General features: G+C 34.6%; 3 protein-coding genes across 5 annotated transcripts in view; all 3 read left to right on the top strand.

Moving 5' to 3' along the window:
• The first annotated feature begins 3701 nt into the window (after positions 1-3701).
• LOC112500307 (proton pump-interactor 1-like) lies at positions 3702-9480 on the top strand. The gene is made up of 8 exons (XM_025103758.1): positions 3702-3906; positions 5209-5589; positions 5675-5869; positions 6826-7005; positions 7092-7286; positions 7372-7470; positions 8275-8784; positions 8877-9480. Exons 2-8 carry the CDS (start codon positions 5260-5262, stop codon positions 9195-9197), a joined length of 1830 nt encoding a protein of 609 aa, XP_024959526.1. The 5' UTR covers positions 3702-3906; positions 5209-5259; the 3' UTR covers positions 9198-9480.
• Positions 9481-10080: 600 nt separating this feature from the next.
• Positions 10081-15146, top strand: LOC112500818 (putative RNA-binding protein YlmH). Of its 3 annotated transcripts, none has more exons than XM_025104404.1 (9): positions 10081-10338; positions 10741-10856; positions 12019-12224; positions 12558-12663; positions 13281-13349; positions 13843-13907; positions 13993-14091; positions 14175-14274; positions 14840-15146. In XM_025104404.1, the coding sequence occupies exons 1-9, from the start codon at positions 10203-10205 to the stop codon at positions 14900-14902; spliced, it is 960 nt and encodes a 319-aa protein (XP_024960172.1). In that variant the 5' UTR covers positions 10081-10202; the 3' UTR covers positions 14903-15146. The 3 variants fall into 3 exon arrangements, with proteins under 3 accessions (XP_024960172.1, XP_024960173.1, XP_024960174.1); XM_025104405.1 differs by having other exon boundaries at positions 14844-15146; XM_025104406.1 differs by lacking the exon at positions 14175-14274 and having other exon boundaries at positions 14840-14908.
• A 1145-nt stretch (positions 15147-16291) lies between these two features.
• LOC112501100 (dynamin-related protein 5A) overlaps positions 16292-19741 on the top strand; it is a 7043-nt gene continuing 3593 nt past the window's right edge. Inside the window, exons 1-6 of the mRNA XM_025104755.1 lie at positions 16292-16660; positions 17079-17270; positions 17384-17590; positions 18268-18696; positions 18837-19064; positions 19134-19329. Of these exons, the coding sequence (XP_024960523.1) occupies positions 16292-16660; positions 17079-17270; positions 17384-17590; positions 18268-18696; positions 18837-19064; positions 19134-19329 (1621 nt within the window). The remainder of the gene's footprint in view (positions 16661-17078; positions 17271-17383; positions 17591-18267; positions 18697-18836; positions 19065-19133; positions 19330-19741) is intronic.

Here is a 19741-nt window from a genome sequence, read left to right on the forward strand (position 1 = left end):
ATTAATTATATAATTTATAAAATAGTTAATAAATGTTGTAGTGGGGACCACTTTTGAAAGTGTAGGTGACGTGGCACAGTTGAAAGTGTTGTAGGTGAATTGCAGGTGTGTGGAAGATAATTGCAAAAGCTGATGTGGCACAATTGAAAGTGTAAATGGATTGCAGGGATGTGGATGGTCTAAGGGTGCCATTAGCTTCCCCCCAACATTATACTCTGAAAAAAGTTTGATTTTACATATTATTTAATAATAATACTAAATGAATTGGAATTTTTTTAATTGTTCATTAATATACCAATATTAATAAAACTAACAAAATACAATTTATTTCGCTAACATTTTTAAAACTTATGTATTTTTTGAAGGAAAAAAAAGAATTGTTACGTTTTTTGTTTAAAATAATTACGACATATAAATATTAAATTAATTAGATTTTTTTGAATTATTCATTAATATATCAATATTAACACAACTTGTAGAGCACAATTTATCTCTAAAATTAAAAAAATAACTAAAAAAATACGTATTTTTTGAACAAAATAAAATAAGAAGTATTATCTATTTTAAAAAAAAAAATAGATATCTTGAAAATAATATATATCACATATATTTATAAAAAAAAATCTTTATTTATACTATATTATAAAGTATTTGTCAAAAACTCTTAAAAACTATTTTTTATGCATGAAGTACTGTATATTGATGCATATTACCTAAAATTTCAGATTACAAGTTAATTATGCACAAGTACAACTTATGAAAGCTATATGTTTAAATTCGTGTAACTAACTGCGGATAAACATAATCAAATAGAGGATAAACATCTCATTTTAAAATATAAAAAATCTAAACTATAATTAGGATAATTATCGAGTTCTAACAAAATAATTCATTATTATCGTTATAAGAAAATTATATTATTAAACCAAATATAAATTACTTTGTTATTGAATATAAATTAAATTATAATATATTATATTATAAAGCATTTAATAAAAACTCTTAAAAACTATTTTGTATGCATGAAGTATTGTACATTAATGCATATTACTTAAAATTTCAGATTACAAGTAAATTATGCACAAGTACAACTTATTAATGCTCTATGTTTGAATTCGTATAACTAACTGCATATAAACATAATCAAATAGAGGATAAACATCTCATTTTAAAATATAAAAAATCTAAAATATAATTAGGATAATTATCGAGTTCTAACACAATAATTCATTATTATCTTTATAAGAAAATTATATTATTAAACCAAATATAAATTACTTCGCTATTAAACATAAATTAAATTATAAAAAATTGAATTAAAAATTAAACAAAAAATAATGAATTTTAAATAGTTAATTAGATACTAATATCGATATATTTTTGTCAAAATCACATAATACCATATTATAACATCGACCGAGATAAAAAATAAAATGAAATATTAAAATCAAAAAGTATCTCGCTGCATTGCGCGAGTACCCTTCTAGTAATATTTAATTTGCCTACAATTTAAAAAGTGAAATGTTTTTCTTTTAAATCATAATAATAAAAAGTAAAAATTATTGAAAATAAATTGAAATATATATATATATTTTTAATTTTAGTCATATCATCAAAATGATGTGTCATCCACTTCGTCTCTTTTAAGTCAAAGAAACAAAAAAGAAGTAAGGGGTTAACCGATTTAAAAAGTAGCATGTCATCTATTTATATAACCGATAGATTTTTCAAAATATGATACATTAATAAAAAACAATTTTAAAATACATTACTGTAACAAAAAAAAATGAAAATATAATATTATAATAAGTAAATTAATAAAAATAGTTTATTATTTCATTCATTTAACTTAATAACAATAATAATAAAATAATATACGTATTTAAAACAATTTAATATTATATATATATAAGATTATAAAAACTCCGTATCATATTAATATTTAATTTATAGATGCCAACTTTATTAACCTCTATTCTTTAGTGTTCTAGATAGGGGTGCAAATAATGCGAGTCGAGCTCGAGTATCACTATACTCGACTCGAACTCGAAACCTGATTTTCAAGCTTGAACTCGACTCGAAAAATCGCAAGTAGTAAAAATCAAAGCTCGTCTCGAATTTGATAAGTAATTCTCAAGCTCGAACTCCAACTCGAATCAAACTCGAACTCTAATCAAGCTCGAATCTAGCTAAAAAATAAGCTCGAATTGCAACTCAAATCGAGTTTGAACTCGAACTCAAACCAAACTCACCTATTGAAATTTATGAAATTTTAAGGTTTTTTTCTTATAAATTTAAAAACTTAAGGATGTTCTCTTAGTTTTTATAAAACTAAAAGAATTAATTTCAAACTTCATCATAAAAAAGACAAAGTTACAAATTTCATTCACCTCCCTCTTTTTTTATAACATATTTTATTATTTCCTTTACCGTCTCTCTTCAATGTGGGGACAATTTCACTAACCCCTTTATAGTTTTTCTTTGTCTTTTTTAAATGTGATTTTAATAAAAAAATGATTGATTAATTTTTATAATAAAAAATGTATAATTTTGTTTAAATATCTAAAAATATAAGACATTTTTATTATTTATAATTTACAAATTTTATAATAAAAACTGATTATATTTTATAACTAATTATATATAAAATAATCGAGTATCTCATGAGCTTTTCTAGTCGAGTATTGGGTAGCTTGACTCGACTCGTTAATATGTCGAGCTCGAGCTCGAGTTTGAGCCGAGCCTATTCGAGTCGAGTGTTGACCAGACTTTGACCGAGTCGATCTCGAATAGCTCGCGAGTTGTCTCGTATCATTTACACCCTTAGTTCTAGTGGTAGGTTGGAGATGAAAACACTTTTATTTTTATGTTTTAGTGTTGGGTTAGAGATGTTCTAACAGATTATTTAAAATGGAGAATCAAAACTCAAAATTCAAATAAATTTATTTTCATCTCCAACAACTTTCTCATTTTATAGATTTTCAATATAAATTATATTATTAAAATATTCGATATTTTTCATAAAAAAATATTATATCTCTCTCATATATATTTAATTTCAAAGATTTTTATTGGTAGAATTTTTTTTTCTTTTTACAATAACTATTTTTTAATTTTTTTTAAATTTGGGGAATTTCACCATCTATATTTTTTACTTTTTCCATTTTAAAGAATCTATTAAAAGAAAAAATACTCATAATTACATCTTATTAATGAATTACTTTAAACAATTATAAACATAATATTTATATATAAATACAATTCCTAATTCATACACATTTTTACTATCATACAATACATTTTTATAATAAATAATCATCATAAATATTTATTTCAAAATTAATCATAATTAATTGATTAATAAATTGTCAAAAATATTTACATTTATATTAAATGTTGTAATTTTTAAATTACCATAATTGTTGAAATGTAAGGAACCGTTTACCTAAATGCTTACCCAGTAAGCATTTACTGTTAGAAGTCAACACTATAATTTATTTTATAGGGTAAAATTATAATACATTAAAATAATATCATATGCAACAATTTACCCGGGTAAGAGTCGGTACCCTCATTTACTAAATAAGATTCTACATCTTTATCATTGCTTTTATTAGGTAAATTTTTTGACCCTTATTATATTCATCAGATAAACGATCCCTAATAATATTTATATTTATTTTGGATAATAAAAAAAAAATGGGCGAAAAAGAGTTCACTACTTCTCTCACTAGAACCCCCCCATCTTATATACAACAATCTATAGACGCCGGACCTCCTCTTCCTTCTCTCTCTAAATCCCCTAAAAGGCACAGAGATCTATCAACCCTCGCTGACCTTCTTGTTTTCTCGATCAGGGTCTCTATTTTCTCCAAAATCAGTCTTCATCTGTTCTTTCAATTTCTGGTAATACCGTTTGCTTCTTTTCATTTCGTTAATTTCTAACTGTTACTAGTTCTTTTCAATCTTACCCCCTTTTCAGTTGATTCATCGTTTTTATCCAATTTGATCTTGATCCGTTTCGATAATCTAGGTTAATTGATTAATCCTTGTTGAATCGGATCTGGGTTTTGTGAATTTTGGTTTACTTAATGTGTTGGAAGAAACCCTTGTGCAACCCACGATCTTGGTTTCGATTTTATTGAATTGTGTTTTAATCTTGGTGTATGAATGCATGCGAATGAAGTTCTATGTGTTTTGATTGAGTATATTGAATGATTTATGGACTTTATATACTCTGATTTCTGATTTATTTGTATGTGATTACTGGATCTTGTTGTGTTGGGGATGATGAACATGGTTGATTAGTGACAGATGGCTGTTTTTAATTGGTTTCTATGATGTATTTGATAAAATCAGAGAACAGTTTGGTAATTAGTATCATTTAGTTTTATTAATTTCATACCAAATGATCTTAGAAGAGGCTCCTTTTTTTATTCACGATCATCTTTTTCTTGAATTTATGAACTTTTCTCCGCAAATTGGTGTTTTTGGAGCTTGTAAAGTTTAGAATTCTGTTTAATTTCAAGTAAGTGGACATGGAAGAGATTCTAGATATTGATTTCATGCCCAGTGATGCTGAAGGCCACTTAGAAGTGGCTCTTTTCTTGATTCGAGATCATATTTTTCTTGAATTTTAAAATTTTTATCTGCAAATTGGTGTCTATGGAGCTTGTAAAGTTCAAAATTCTGTTTAATTTCAAGTAAGTGGACATGGAAGAGATTCTAGATATTGATTTCATACCAGTGATGCTGAAGGACACTTAGAAGTGGCTCTTTTCTTGATTCAAGATCATATTTTCTTGAATTTATGAACGTATTCTTAGTAAATTGGTGTTTATGGAGCTTATAAATAGTGGATTCTAGATATGTATGTTATCATTTCTTGATTCAAAATCATATTTTTATTGAATTTATGAAGATTTCTCTGTAAAATGGTGTTTATGGAGCTTATAAATCTTGAATTCATTTCTATAGTAATGAAGTGTTATCTTCTCTACAAATTGGTGTTTATGGAGCTTATAAATAGTAGATTCTAGATATGTATCTTATCTTTTCTTGATTCAAAGTATCATTTTTATTGAATTTATAAAGATTTCTTTGTAAAATGGTATTTATGGATCTTGTGAAGTTATGAATTCAGTTCTTTAATCGATCGGGTGTTTTATCTTGCCCATTTGGCTGAGCCATTTGTTCTTCCTGTTTCAGGGTCTTTTTCGTTTCTAAGGTTATTTAAGTTATCGTATCTTGAAAAAAATCATGGGTATCGATGGAGTGGAGTCTGAGTTGGCCCATGTGGCTGTGGAGAATGGGAAGAAAGAGATCGGTCTTAATGGACATGTTGATGAAAATGAATCCGGTACTCACGGGAATGAATCAGTGCGAGTAGAAACCACCCCAGATACGAGCTTTCCAAAGGACGCAGTTGATGAGTGGCCTGAAGCAAAAGTGTTCCATTCGGTTTATTTTGTTAAATACCGAACAGTTGAAGACCAGAACTTGAAGGCTAAACTTGATTTGGCTGATAAGGAGCTTAGAAAGCTTAATCAAGCCCGTGATCCGATTACTGAAAAACTGAGGGCAAAAAGGGTAAGACGTTATAAATCGAGACTTTTGAACTTATGCTTTAACGATTGTTTAGTTACGTATGTTAAATGTGTTTATATTTTTTTAGACTGAACGGGCACAAGTAATAGGGCAATTGAAGGCATTAGTTGAAGAGAAAAACCATTTCCGGACGATTATGGATGACAAGAGAAAAGAAATCGAACCTTTGCAGCAGGCATTGGGAAAGTTGCGGGGACCAAGAGATGCGAATAGAGACAATAGAAGTTTCATATGCTCTTCTGAGGGAGAGCTCAATGATGTTGTAAGCCCGGTTTTAGAAATCCATTTCCATAGAAATAAAATGCTCAAAGTTTCTTCATTTTTTTTTGACTTTTTTGTCTTTTTGATGTTCATGTTCGGATTTTGCTTTTAATTTCACTACAGAAAAATCGGCTTTACAAGACATGAAATATGTCTAAATGTTCTAATAGACTGCTTTATAAGACTTAGGTTTACACGACCAAATAATTGTGCATCCCATGTAAAGGTGTTCCATAGGATGCTAGGACCTATTTGGGCATCTTTAGCAAGTTTTTTAGGACATTTTTGAAATAGTGTCATTCATTTTTTGAACACATCTTTTTATATGACGTATTTTTATAAAATAATATCATATAAAGAGACTTAATAGGATGGTTTTATTTCAAAAGCCTCCTAAAAAACTTGTTGGGAAGCCCAAAAACGTTCTATTAACTTATTGTATCACAAAATTGTTTGGTCCTATAATTATAAATCATGTAAAGCGGTCTTTTCGGACATATATATATATATATATATATATATATATATAATTAAATATAGAGAGAGGTTCAGTATTTTCGGACATATATATATATATATATATATATATATATAATTAAATATAGAGAGAGGTTCAGTAGAAAACCCCAAAGAATTGAATACCCGAGGAACACCGTGGTAACCATTTATCTGGACAGGATGCACAGGTGCATACAAGTAATTGAAGTTCTTTCTTGGTTTTCATGCACGTGTGCATACCGGACAAATTGCTTGTATGCACATGTGCGTACCGCCTAGATGAATGATTACGGGGGTGTTCTTCAGTTCTTCATTTTTTTTGCGGTTTTCTCCTGAACCTGACCTATATATATGGCATCCTATAAAGCCAATTTTGTATACGTATATGCATCTTTACCATATTTTTAAAGAACAAATATTTGAGTCATTTGAATGTCTTTTTTCTCACTTTGTATGCAGATTAAGAGTTTGCAATACCGCATTCAACATGAAAGTATTACCCTAAATGAGGAAAAACAAATCATTCGAGAAATCAAACAATTTGAAGGGACACGGGATAAAGTTATCGCGAATGCTGCTATGAGGGCGGAAGTTCAGAAATCCGTTGGTGAAAAAGATGCCATTCAAGACCAGGTCAAAGTATGAACACTGCTCACAAAATCTTGTTTGACTAAGATCTCGATAGTTCATATGTTAAATCTTTATTAATGATTTCTGTTTTGTAGCTTATTGGTGTCGGTCTTGATGGGGTCCGCAAAGATCAACAGGCTATTAAGGCGAAAGTTAAGACCCTCGAGGCTGAAAAAGAGGCCATAAACAGCGTGATTGCTTCTTTAGAGGAGGAATTGCACGGGTTGGTCGAGAAAAGGGACAAGGTCTATGAGAAGATTCGTGAGTTGAGGAATAAACGTGAAGAAGGGGTATGTTGGTAATTTTGATTGCGGTTAAATTTCGTGTTTTCAGACATGGCTGTTTGATCATCGGTTGTGTTTTGCATCTTTCCAGAATAGTTGCTTTTATCAGAACCGCTCGCTCTTGAATGACGCAAGAAGGCTGGCTGCAAATAAAGACGTTAATGCCCTTAAAGAGCTTGCTATATCAGAGGTTTGTTAGTTGTCTCGATACAAACTTTGTTTATTTTTTGAGCTTATTGAGAAAATCCCGTTTGGTTGGTGATAAGATGGCTTCTTGCAACACTACTCCAAATACTGTTTCAATAAGCTCCACGGGTTTTTTCCACTTTTTTCTAATTATACCCTTTAAAAATTTCAACTAAGTTTCCAACTAAATTTTCAACAAATCTTTTTAGGTCATATTACCATTATTGTGTAAGCTATTTTTTTCAAACATGACTAGTTTGGTTAGTTTTTCATTAAGTCCTGTATGGATAAAGCTGTATGTATGAATTAATCTATCTGTATAGATTGGAAAAGTTTTTGTTTGGGAGGGTTTTTCCATAGATGGAAGGAGAGTGTTTTTTAATTGGGAAGGACGGGTTTGGAAAAAACTTGGCTTTCTGCATAAAGCTCTCCATTAGAAGCTTACTGAATAAGTCAGTTTCTATATCACTAAGCCACTACCAAACAATCATGTATAGCTGAACGAATAAGTTGCGAGTCCCATTAAGCTCATTAAGCTGCTTATTAACCATAATCTAGCTTTTTGAAATGCTACTACAAATAGCGTTTCAATAATCCCCATGAGCTTTTTTCCAATTATGCCCTTTATACTTCTTAACATATTCTCTTGGGTCATTTTATATTACTATCCGGCTTATAAGCTAGTTTTTACCAAACTTGACTAATGACTAGTTTATCAGCTAACAGCTAGCTCATCAACTAGTTATCCAAACTTTGTCTTAGTTTATTATTCTCGAGCTTATCACTCATGTTGACCTAATGGATTTAGGTTGACAAGTTCATGACCGAGTGGAATAAGAGTAAAGCATTCAGAGAAGATTACGAGAAAAGAATCTTGCAATCGCTTGATATCCGACAACTAACCAAAGATGGGCGTATGAGGAATCCTGGAGAGAAGCCATTGATTTCACAAGAAATACCAACTCCTGTTCCTGTTGAGATCGAGGTCGTAGCAAAACCGAAGGTGAAACAAACGAAGGAAGAACCTGCTCCACCTCCGGTTGCCATAATCGAGGAAGAAAAAGATGGGAAAAACGCGAAAGAAACAAATGGGACCGTAAAGGGTAAAAAAGAGAAAAAAGAAGAGGAGGAAGTTTTCAGGGTGGAGAAAAAGCCGACGAAAACAAAAGAAGTCGATGAATCAAAGCTGAAGGAGATTAAGAGGGAGGAGGAGATTGCAAAAGCGAAACAGGCTTTGGAACGGAAGAAAAAGCTGGCGGAAAAAGCCGCAGCAAAAGCGCAGAAAAAAGCTGAAAAGGAAGCCGAGAAGAAGCTTAAGGAAATCACGCTCGTTTCATTCCGTTCTTCATTGGTTTTGATTCTTTTCGACTTCTGATCATAAAATAACAGGTTTTTGTTCATTCGTTACAGGATCGTGAGAAGAAAGAGAAGAAGAAAATGCAGGCTTCTGCACCTGCCGCCGATCCCGAGGAAGCAACAACGGAGGAGGCTGCAGCCGAGGCTCCGGAGGAAGAAAAGATCGAAGAAAACGTCAAGATTACAGCAAAGAAGTCGTTTCCAAAGGAGAATACGAGAGTTCGAAGCAGAAACGTCAGGGGGAAAGGACCCGAATCGATTTCAAAAGTGATACTGAAACGCAAAAAGTCAAACAACTATATGTATTATTACGCTGCTGCGGCTTCTGCGATCGTGGTTGTGATTTTAGCCATCGGGTATAACTTGTATGCGTAGACAATGGGAAAATGGTGCACCTTTGGGTCAAAACGAACGGTAACGGATGGATACAGGTGGTTCTTGGAACGTAATGTCGTTTTTTTGTTTTTGAGTTCGTTTTCTTTGATATGTATTTGCAGACAGACCGAGAACTCGATATATGACGGTTTAGAAGAGGTAGTTTGAAAAATGTACCTGAGATTTAAGCAGCAGCCATAGAAGTTGGTTTTGGATTAGTGTAATTTTTGACCTTTTGGTTTTGATAAGAAACAGAATGTTGTTTATGTGATATATTTTGCATTTATGTTGATCTGATGATATATACAGGGATCGTTGGAATCAAGTGTCGATTGTTTTCTGGATCGTGTATAATAGCGATTCACTGATCGCTGTATATTAATGCCACTTAAAGCATACTGATCAGTGTCACTGAATGCTGATCAGTGTGCTATTGAAACCATTAACTAATTTCAATGGCATTGAAAATGGTAGTTGATTACTTCATGTTGAGTTAATTTTCTCAATTTATAGATATATATTTATAGTTACTGAACATATATACGAATGAGTCATATAGAGACATGAAGAGATTGAAAATATGTTTATATGAAGAACGTACGTGATAGTGTAATTGTCTAATCTATATATTAATAGAAATTCAACAATCATATTAAATCCAAAAAATAAAAGAATATCAAGTTCCTCAGGAATCGGGATGAGTTGAAATAATAGTAACACCATATCAATCCAATACCTACGGTTTGAAAATTTTAAAACTCGATTAGACATCAAGTTGCTTCGGACTGTGTTATTTTGGTTTAGATTGGATTGTTCGAGCGAAATCAATCTTGGTTCAACTTTTTAACAATTTGTTGGACAAATACGTGGAACTTGTTACGAGTGGACGGGGTTTCTACTTTCCATTACGCACCTCAATATGGCAAGAAGAAAGGATTCAAGATAATAACGGTACGGCGAACAAACAATAATCCGGCAGCAACCAGACACCGACGGCCGACGGCGATGGCATCGATGAGCTTCGCCGCCGTGGTACAGCCGTTGCTGAAAAGAGCAGTTCAAGCAATACCCAATTCTAGCTTCACCATCGTCAACCATAAGTTTCCTCCCTCCTTATTCCATGCCCCTTTGATTTCTTCAGGTTTCATCATCATTTCTTCTCAAAATTTTACTGAAATTTCTTGTTGATTATGGGTTTAAATGTTTTCCATATCTTTTGCTGAAAACTAGTGATTGATACACCCTTTGACTTTGGAAGTCAAACTGGTCATCATTCAACTGCAAAATTATGTTGGGATTTTCAAAATTTCTTTACGATCGATGCTACCCACATTATAGCTTACAATAAGAACTCAAAATATGAATTCAGTTTGTGTTAATTTCGCAGTAAAATCCATATAATTTACATTTTTATAGACAGTAGGTTTGACTTCAGAAAGGTCAAAGCCCTAAATCTTGATTCTCTTTGTTGTTGGATTGATATATGTACATACATACATACACACATACATACATGCATACATACTTACATACATACATACAGGTATTACTATTGGTATATGTCATTTGGCACAAGCTGTAAAGGGTGATAATGAGATTTTACTCAAGGGAGTTGGTGAAAAGGGCTACAATGAAGAAGTGAAGCATATTATTGAAATGGTAATTTCTTATGAAACCTTCCAAGAAAAGGAAAAGTAGGGAAATTGTCCAAAATACCCATTGGAGACCTCAATTCAATTTATAGTCGGTTTTCTGTTCAATTAACCAAAATAGCCAAGATTTCCCAAATAGCACTTTAAGCGACTTGCAAAATCCACTTTTTATTGGTATTTGGGCAAAAAGTTGATAACTTGCAACCTCAACCGGCCTCACGCTTTTTAGTATTCATAAAGTTGCAAATTCGCAAGTTGCTGAAGTGCTACTTGCGAAATGCTTAAGCACTTTAGCAAGTTGGGTAAGGGGCCGTTTACCAAACACTTACCCGGTAACTGCTTACTGATAAAATTTAACATTATCATTTACTTATCGCATAAGATTTTAGTCCACCAAAACGGTATCGTATGTAACAATTTACCTGGTAAGCGCTTACCGTGGTAAGAGTCGTCGCCCTCACTTACCAGGTAAGACTCTTGATTCTTGTCTAACTCTTACCGGGTAAGATTTTTGATCCTTACTATATTCATCCGATAAGGTAATGTGACTTGGTGTTCACTTACCCAAGTAAGCATTTGGTAAACGGCCCCTTAGCAAGTTATGTAAGTGACATTTCCACGTCAATATTTTGTTAGTAGCACTTTATCAACTTGCAAAATTGCTGCTTTATGAATATTATTTTCATAAAAAGTGGATATTACAAGTTGCTAAAGTGCTACTTGCGAAACCTTGACTATTGCGGTTAAATATGTAGTAAAGCGGCTATAAAGTGAATTGGGAGGTCAAAAATGACTATTTTGAAAAACTTCCCCACAATTCAAGGGAACTCTTGGTACGTAGACCGGACATGACTAGACTAGACTAGACTGGTGGTAGATGGGTGAAAGAATTCCGCAAGGTTTTAGGAATTTCATTTTGATATGGGTAGTTTAGTAATTTATCAATCTTGTCCCCATCTCCTAATTCTTGTTCCAACTATTTTGATCGGGACAAAGAAAATACATTTGTATCCCACTCATGTTTTTGTACTGTTCTGTCTCGTCTTATCTCGCGTACCAAACACACCCTAACAGAACATTTTCAAATGGAAAGTATTGTAGATTTCATGTGATGGAGGAGATGGCATTTTCTTGATTCTTATAGATCAGCATTTGGGCTTGTAAATTAGGCAAAACGGGCATCGTTAAGACGTGAAGTTCTCCATACGGATTTTCTGACCCCACCGGTGGTAAAGGAGTCGATGATGATTATAGAAAAACTAGCGGATGTCAAAACATTAGTCCAAGGAGGCTACCCTGAGGCTGAACGTTGTCGGCTATCTGTTGGACATCCCGAAGCATTGACAACCGAGCCCGATATTGTGGCGGCATTAAGGTGGTTAATGGTTAATTTTAGGAGTTCAAAATTTTGGTTTTCAAGACTTGGGGTTGTTTGTTTACCTCTTAATAGTTCCATTAAGAGGCAGATTCTGAATCGTTGAGAGGTGAATCTTGTTTGGCCAAAAAAAAAAAGTCTGCCTCTTAATGGTTCTAAAACCCTCTGAATGATTTTGTATCTTAGGCCTCCCTTGACCATTAAGCACCCTGATTTCATTGTAAACAATTACCAAACAATTATCTTAATCATTCTGACCACTTAACCATTCTGCACCAAACCATTCAGCAACTGCCAAACAGCCAATAGTAAAAAAATTGATTTTTTTTGCAGTATTTCAGGGAACTTTGGTTTTCAACCTTGTTCCCATGGCGATTTTCTTGGAGCTATTCTTGGCACAGGGATTGTAAGAGATAAATTGGGGGATATTCTTTTGCAGGTATTTTTTGCTTTCATACGTTTTTCACAAGCCGGGGGTCTTCATGGAAACAATTACTCTATTTTTTTGAGCAGAGGTTAGGTCTATGTACATCTCTGACCCCACCTCAGGGTGGGACATACTGGGTTTGTTTGGTTTAGTTTATTCTTCTGCAAATTGTTGGTTCCCAGATCTCATATTGAATCAAGGATCTAAAGGGAATATGTAAAACAGAAGCAATTTAGATCAAAACAATTTATAAATGGAAGAAAAATCAATCAATATGAAGAACAATATCAACACGGAATCGTAATCATATGATTAATCATTTCCATCAATCTTACAAGGATCGAAATAATGAGGATATTTGGAGATGGAAGTGTTTATAAAAACAACTCACGTTCACAAATTACAAATGGGAAAGGGGACTCCAATTTATAGGGAAATATAAGAACCGGTGATTTTCCTACTTTACGCTCAAGTTTTCCTTTTCACACTTTTAACAATAACATTGGGACCGACACGAATATTGCGCATACTTTGTTTTTGGTTGCAAAAGAAAAACTGAAAAGTGGAAAAAGAAAGCAAACGGTGTTGAATTTGTTGAACATCATTCGGGATTTCTTGTTCGGTTGCAGGGTGAAAAGGGAGCTCACGTTCTTGTTATTCCAGAACTAGTCGACTTCCTCACTATATCACTCGATAAGGTAATAGAATTGAAGTCCGTAATTCTCATGATTATGAATTTCCGGTAGTTGCTTCTATTTATCTTGTTGCTTAGGGGTTGCTTGGTTGGTTTGCTATTAAGTTCTGAATGGATAAAGCTGTATGTGTGGATTAATCTGTTTATATAGATTGAGAAGGTTTTTGTTTGGGAGGGTTTTTCATAGATGGAAGGAGCGTGTATTTTAGGGGAAAAACTTGGCTTTCTGCATAAAGCTCCCTTCCTAGAAGCGTATTGAATAAGCCACTTTCTATATCATTAACACACTACCAAACAATCATAACTAACCGAATAAGCTGTGAGCCCCATTAAGCTCGTTAAGCTGCTAACAAACAAACCCCTACTGATATTCAAGGTAGAGGTCAGGTTTGTGTACGTTTTACCCCATACCTCACTTTTGAGAGGTATATACTGGGTTTGTTAGGTTTGGTATGATTTTCACGAGTCAATATAGCGTAAGTTATTGTTGATGGCAGGTTGGGAACGTACCTGTGACGTGTAAGAAGATGCCATTGATTGCCCTTGAATACGAACCACCAAGGTCATTAACCACCGTCGTGTTTTCTTTCTTCAATGTTTGATTTTGTGATGGCGATAAACTCGACATAAAACGTGCTGTTTTGTAGGACTAAAACGTTCAAAACTGTAGAAGCGTCTATGAGGATTGACTCCATAGCAAGTGCGGGATTCAAGATCTCGAGATCAAAACTAGTTGGCTTGATCAGGTACCCTTTTGACAACTGGATGTTTATTTGACCGAAATGATCTTTTTTGCATTGGTTGTGATCGTGGCGCCCCCGTGATTCAGTGACGGGGATGTGCGCGTTAATTGGGTGACTGTCACGAAGAATAACACGACTATAAGGAGCGGAGACATGATTTCTGTAAGTGGGAAAGGAAGATTGAAGGTTAGATAACAAAATATCTTTAACTTAGGGGCCGTTTACTACCTGTTTATTGCCTCTTATCGGATGAGAGGCCCTTACCCGGTCAGAGATTTACCAACCGCCTCTTATTGGTCCAAATTTAGGGGTGTAAACGAGTTGAGCCGAATCGAGTAGTAGCTTATTCGAGCTTGGCTCGACTTGGAAAATTTAATCGAGCTTTCGAACGAGCCGAGTCCAAATATTGATTTTACGAAGCTTGACTCGTTAAGTTTAACGAGTTCTTTTTTGTATTTGAGATCAACTCGAGCTTGAGAATTATTAAGCTCAAGCTCGAGTACGAGTAGCTCGTTAAAAGCTTGACTCGTTTACACACCTAGGTCCAATGATATTGGCTTGGTAAGCTAATGGAGGGACTCTTGCTAGGTCATTGATTAGTGCTGACCCAGACAACACTATTACCCAGTCAACACTTACCCAATTTGTGTCGGTAAACGGCCTCTCAATCCTTTCTTATTTGGTATTTGTTCTAGACAAATCCTCTTAATCATTCAGCACATTTTACTTTTTGTTTTTGCGTTTGTGTTAGATAGGGGAAGTGAACGAAACCAAGAAGGGGAAGTTTGCAGTCGAGCTCATACGATTTCTATGACTTCAATCCATATTTCGTGATCGGGTCTTCATAGATGGAAGGTTTGTTGACCATATGACTACCATTCGTTAGATTTTTGGTTTGACGTTATATTGCGCCAACGGATTATGTAAAATTACGACAAATTGTCGTGAGTTTGAATCTTTCCGAAGACATTTGTGTGTGCCTTTGGTAGTACCCGTTGATTGATCTTATGTAGTGCGTGATTTGGGTTTTTCTTCAAACTATTAGAACGTGTGCCGTTTAATTGTGTTTGATTCGGCTCGTAACAATAGACTCGTCAAAGTCAAAGTCAACATAAACGTAACTGTCACTATCTTGTTCATTTGGGCGTGTTTGTATGTCATATATAGAATTATATATATACATATATGTTTTCTATATATTATTCGAATAAGATAATTATATTAAAAATGTATTATAAAAGTAGTTTTTGATTGAATATTTAAAATAGAACTTATAAATGTAATTTTACAATTTCATTTTAACTGTGAGTCCATAATGTTTATGAATTCGTGAAACTATAACTGATGCGATTCCCTAATTATAAAATTGTAAATTCTAAAGTTAAAACTGTACAGACACAAAAGATGAAAATAAAAGAAAATTTGAAAAAAAGTCACGTCTTATAAAAAACCGCACGTCATGGCGTGTCTCAAAGCGCCATGGTGTGAGCCAAGACCAAAACCCATAAACCGGACCTAGATTGCAGGGACGGACCTGTGTTGGTGGTATAGGTGGCACGTGCTACCGTGTTTTCCTCCGTCGAAGGGTAACAAATTTAGGTTCGTGATAGGTGCAACCGTATTAATCTGTTGTGTGTCACCGTACATATTTTGAAACTACAACGAGAACAAGTTTTATTTGATAGATTTGGTTACGAGAACAAGTTTTATTTGATAGATTTGGTTACGAGAACAAGTTTTATTTGATAGATTTGGTTTGTAAGACCTTTATTCAACCCCAGACTCATGTTCGAATCTTGTTAGTGTCATTTTCTTAGTCAAATGGTGTCATCGTTTGAAAAAAAATTATGTATATTTGTTTCTTATAGTCAAACGGTACCACCGAGTGAAATTTCTAGGTCCGTCCCTACTAGATTGGTTGTAGAAATTTTTATTGGGACGGGACCAAAACCAACGGGCGCGGTTCTTAAGTTACTGATTTGGGCTCGGGACCGATTTGGTTTTTAAAATTTGTAAAATATGGACTTGGTGCATAAGCCCAATAAAGTTGGGTTCTTTAGGCCCAATAAAGTTGGGTTCTTTCGGCCCAATAAATTTGGGTTCTTTTCGGCCGAATTCTCTATTTCAAATTTACAACGGCTCACATTTCTTAAAATTGGAACAATTCAAATTGAATTCTCCCCCCGCTCTCCCTCTCTCTGCAATGGCGACTTCCAATGGCATCCTCACAACACCCACGAAAACCATGGCAAACGATAGAACTTCTTCTTCTTCCTCTGCTTCAAGGAAGCACCACCATCATCACCAGAAAATCACCGATTCGTCCTCTTCCTTTAAGGCCCGATTTGAAGCCTATAATCGTCTTCAGGCGGCTGCAGTTGCATTTGGTGAACAGCTTCCTATTCCTGAGATTGTAGCCATTGGAGGGCAGTCTGATGGGAAGAGCTCACTTCTTGAAGCACTTCTCGGATTCCGATTTAATGTTCGCGAGGTCGAGATGGGTACACGTAGGCCTCTCATACTCCAGATGGTCCATGATCCTACTGCTCTCGATCCTAGGTGTCGGTTTCAGGTTTGATCCGGTTTTGAATTATTGTATATGATCCGTGGTTAACTGTGGATTTAGTTTGTAGTTAGGGTTTATGATTGAAAGTACGGACCAAGTTTTGGAGTAGGTATTGGGGATTTTTGTTTGAAATCACTTGAATTCTTTTGAAAGGCGGTATCAGAGCTTATTTAAGTGTCAATCGTCCAATTTTGGGTATCATATTGGTAGTAATAGAGTTTGAACTGGTCATCTTACGAGTGGTAAATTGAATCATTGAGAACATTTTAGTAATCTATAGCTTGAACTATTTGTTCTGAGGATAGGATATGGATATTCTTTAGGTAAGCATTTAGCAACATCTATTGAAGTGCCTTTTTATGCTTATAAATTTAGCTGTTTCGTTCTGTATATGCGTGATTCTCAAATTTAACTTTACGAACAGGAAGAGGATTCTGAAGAGTATGGCAGTCCTATCATGTTAGCATCAGCTGTTGCAGACACCATCAAATCAAGAACTGATGCACTGTTGAAGAAGACTAAAACTGCGGTCTCTTCTAAGCCGATTGTGATCAGAGCTGAATACGCCCATTGTCCTAATCTCACCATTATCGACACTCCTGGTTTTGTTCTCAAGGTAATGCATGTAAAAATGTGCTTTTGTTATGGTGGGAAGGGTAGTGTGTTGTTTAAACATCAAGATTTATGTGCATGTGTATGATAATTACAATTCGAAACTACTATTGGCAGGCAAAGAAGGGTGAACCAGAGAGCACACCAGAGGAAATTCTATCAATGGTTAAGTCATTGGCTAGCCCAACCCACCGCATCCTTGTATTCCTTCAACAAAGTAGTGTGGAGTGGTGCTCATCTTTGTGGCTGGATGCCATTCGTGAAATTGATCCAACCTTCCGAAGAACAGTAATTGTAGTTTCCAAATTTGATAACCGGCTTAAGGTACAAAAAATTTCTACATTCTAAGAGCTAAATCTAAATAGTAATTATATTACCCTTAGCATTAACAATTAAATCAAAAGTTCAATTCTTGAGAGTTGAGGTAAAACCACTCACCCTATGTTGTTTTCTTTATTTTATGTACATGAGGAACTTAGGGGCCGTTTACAAAAAACTTACTTAACAAGTGCTTACCGGTAAAATACAACATTATTAATTACTTATCGGGTATGCTTTTAATCTACCAAAACGGTATCATATGTAATAATTTACCCGATAAGCTCTTTCCGTGGTAAGAGTCGTCACCTTCAATTATCAGGTAAGACTCTTGTTCCTTGTCTTGCTTTTACCGGATAAGACTTTTGGTGCTTGCCATACTCACCCGATAAGGTAATATGACTTGGTAAATGCTTACCCGGGCAAGCGTTTGGTAAACGGTCCCTTAGTCTTGGTGTTGAAAATACTCATTACAGACCCAAATGAAAATTAAATATGCAAGAGATCAATATAACTGCTCTAACAAGTAAAATGAGAAAAAAGTTATTGACATTCTTTGTTATATATATATATTGGTATGGGTACGGCTAATTGTGGATGATATGGCATTACTTGTTTGGTCCTGTTGAATTTTTCACACATGTAACGGTTCTGCTGTAATGTGAGAGATGTAATTTCTTCAGGAATTCTCTGAACGTCGGGAAGTGGATAGCTATTTAAGTGCAAGTGGCTACCTTGGAGAGAATACACAGCCCTTTTTTGTTGCCCTGCCAAAGGACAAGACAACAGTTTCCAACGATGAATTTCGCAGGCAAATAGCCCAAGTGGATGTTGATATTTTGCACCATCTACGAGACTCTGTCCACGGAGGCTTTGATGAAGAAAAATATAGGTCCCAAATTGGCTTTGGTCGCCTCCGAGATTATCTGGAATCTGAGCTTCAAAAGAGATATAAAGAAGCGGCACCAGCAACTTTGGCATTACTTGAACAGCGTTGCAATGAAGTCACTGCTGATTTAAACTCCATGGATTCCAAAATACAGGCTACTTCTGATATTGCTCACCTCCGCAGATCATCAATGTTGTTTGCATCTGCCATCTGCAACCATTTGGTATGCGTTTATTGGAAGAACACTAATGTTGTATTTGCAACTTGCTAGCTAGCTGTTAAGTAAGAAATTCAGCCTCTGCGTCAAATTATACATGTTTCATTTAACTGAATATATTATGTCCGATTTTGATATGCTGAAAGGGAGCACTAATAGATGGAGCAGTAGATCCCGACCCAGAGCAATGGGGCAAAACAACAGAAGACGAGAGATCAGAGAGTGGTATCGGGAGCTGGCCTGGTCTTACAGCAGATATAAAGCCACCGAATGGTAGCCTTCGCCTTTATGGTGGTGCTGCTTTCGAAAGAGTTATACATGAATTTCGTTGTGCTACATATTCAATCGAATGCCCTTCAGTTTCAAGAGAGAAGGTAAAAGTTACGGGATGAGTGCTTTTTTGGATCGAGTAACAGATCAATGATTTGGATATCTTTTTACAGGTGGCGAATATAATACTCGCTCATGCTGGCCGAGGTGGTGGAAGAGGAATTGTAGAGGCTGCTGCTGAGATTGCGCGTTCTGCTGCCAGGTCATGGCTTGCCCCTCTGCTTGATACAGCTTGCGAACGGCTTGCATTTGTGTTAAGAAACCTCTTTCATCTAGCCATGGAGAGAAATCACCTTTGCCATGCTGATTGTAAGTTCTTGGCTCATTTTCTGTAGTAGCTTATGAAACTATGTATTTCAGATATAGAAGTTAGAGAGCTTGGATTGGTTAAGGGCCGGAACTAAATCATTAGGACGAGTTTTAGGCTTATCAAGAACAGACCCACCAAGGACTGGAGGTGGATCATTAGGACCGGTTTTGTAACACCCCCATTCCGAAAGAAAGGGAGGTTACTTCAAAACGTAACGGAACACTATATAAAACCTCCAAAATATAGTCTCCAATACAAAATAAAATCTTCCATAACGAAATTGAATATAACCTCAAATAAGATATAAAGGTCTCCAAACAAACTATTTCCAAGAAAAGCTAAAAACAACCAAAGAAATCTAATCTAATAGCCAAAAGAAAAAGATTCTAATAAGCGAAATAACATAGTTCT

This window comes from Cynara cardunculus (assembly GCF_001531365.2).
Source record: "Cynara cardunculus var. scolymus isolate 2C chromosome LG 17, CcrdV1, whole genome shotgun sequence".
NCBI lineage: Eukaryota > Viridiplantae > Streptophyta > Magnoliopsida > Asterales > Asteraceae > Cynara > Cynara cardunculus.

Coding starts and splice junctions, on each gene's coding strand:
- LOC112500818 (XM_025104404.1), top strand. CDS start 10,203: ATGGCATCGATGAGCTTCGCCGCCGTGGTACAGCCGTTGCTGAAAAGA. Junction 10,857..12,018: donor TGAAGCATATTATTGAAATG/GTAATTTCTTAT, acceptor CTTGTAAATTAG/GCAAAACGGGCATCGTTAAG. Junction 12,225..12,557: donor GATATTGTGGCGGCATTAAG/GTGGTTAATGGT, acceptor TTTTTTTTGCAG/TATTTCAGGGAACTTTGGTT.
- LOC112500307 (XM_025103758.1), top strand. CDS start 5,260: ATGGGTATCGATGGAGTGGAGTCTGAGTTGGCCCATGTGGCTGTGGAG. Junction 5,590..5,674: donor AAAAACTGAGGGCAAAAAGG/GTAAGACGTTAT, acceptor ATATTTTTTTAG/ACTGAACGGGCACAAGTAAT. Junction 7,006..7,091: donor CCATTCAAGACCAGGTCAAA/GTATGAACACTG, acceptor TCTGTTTTGTAG/CTTATTGGTGTCGGTCTTGA.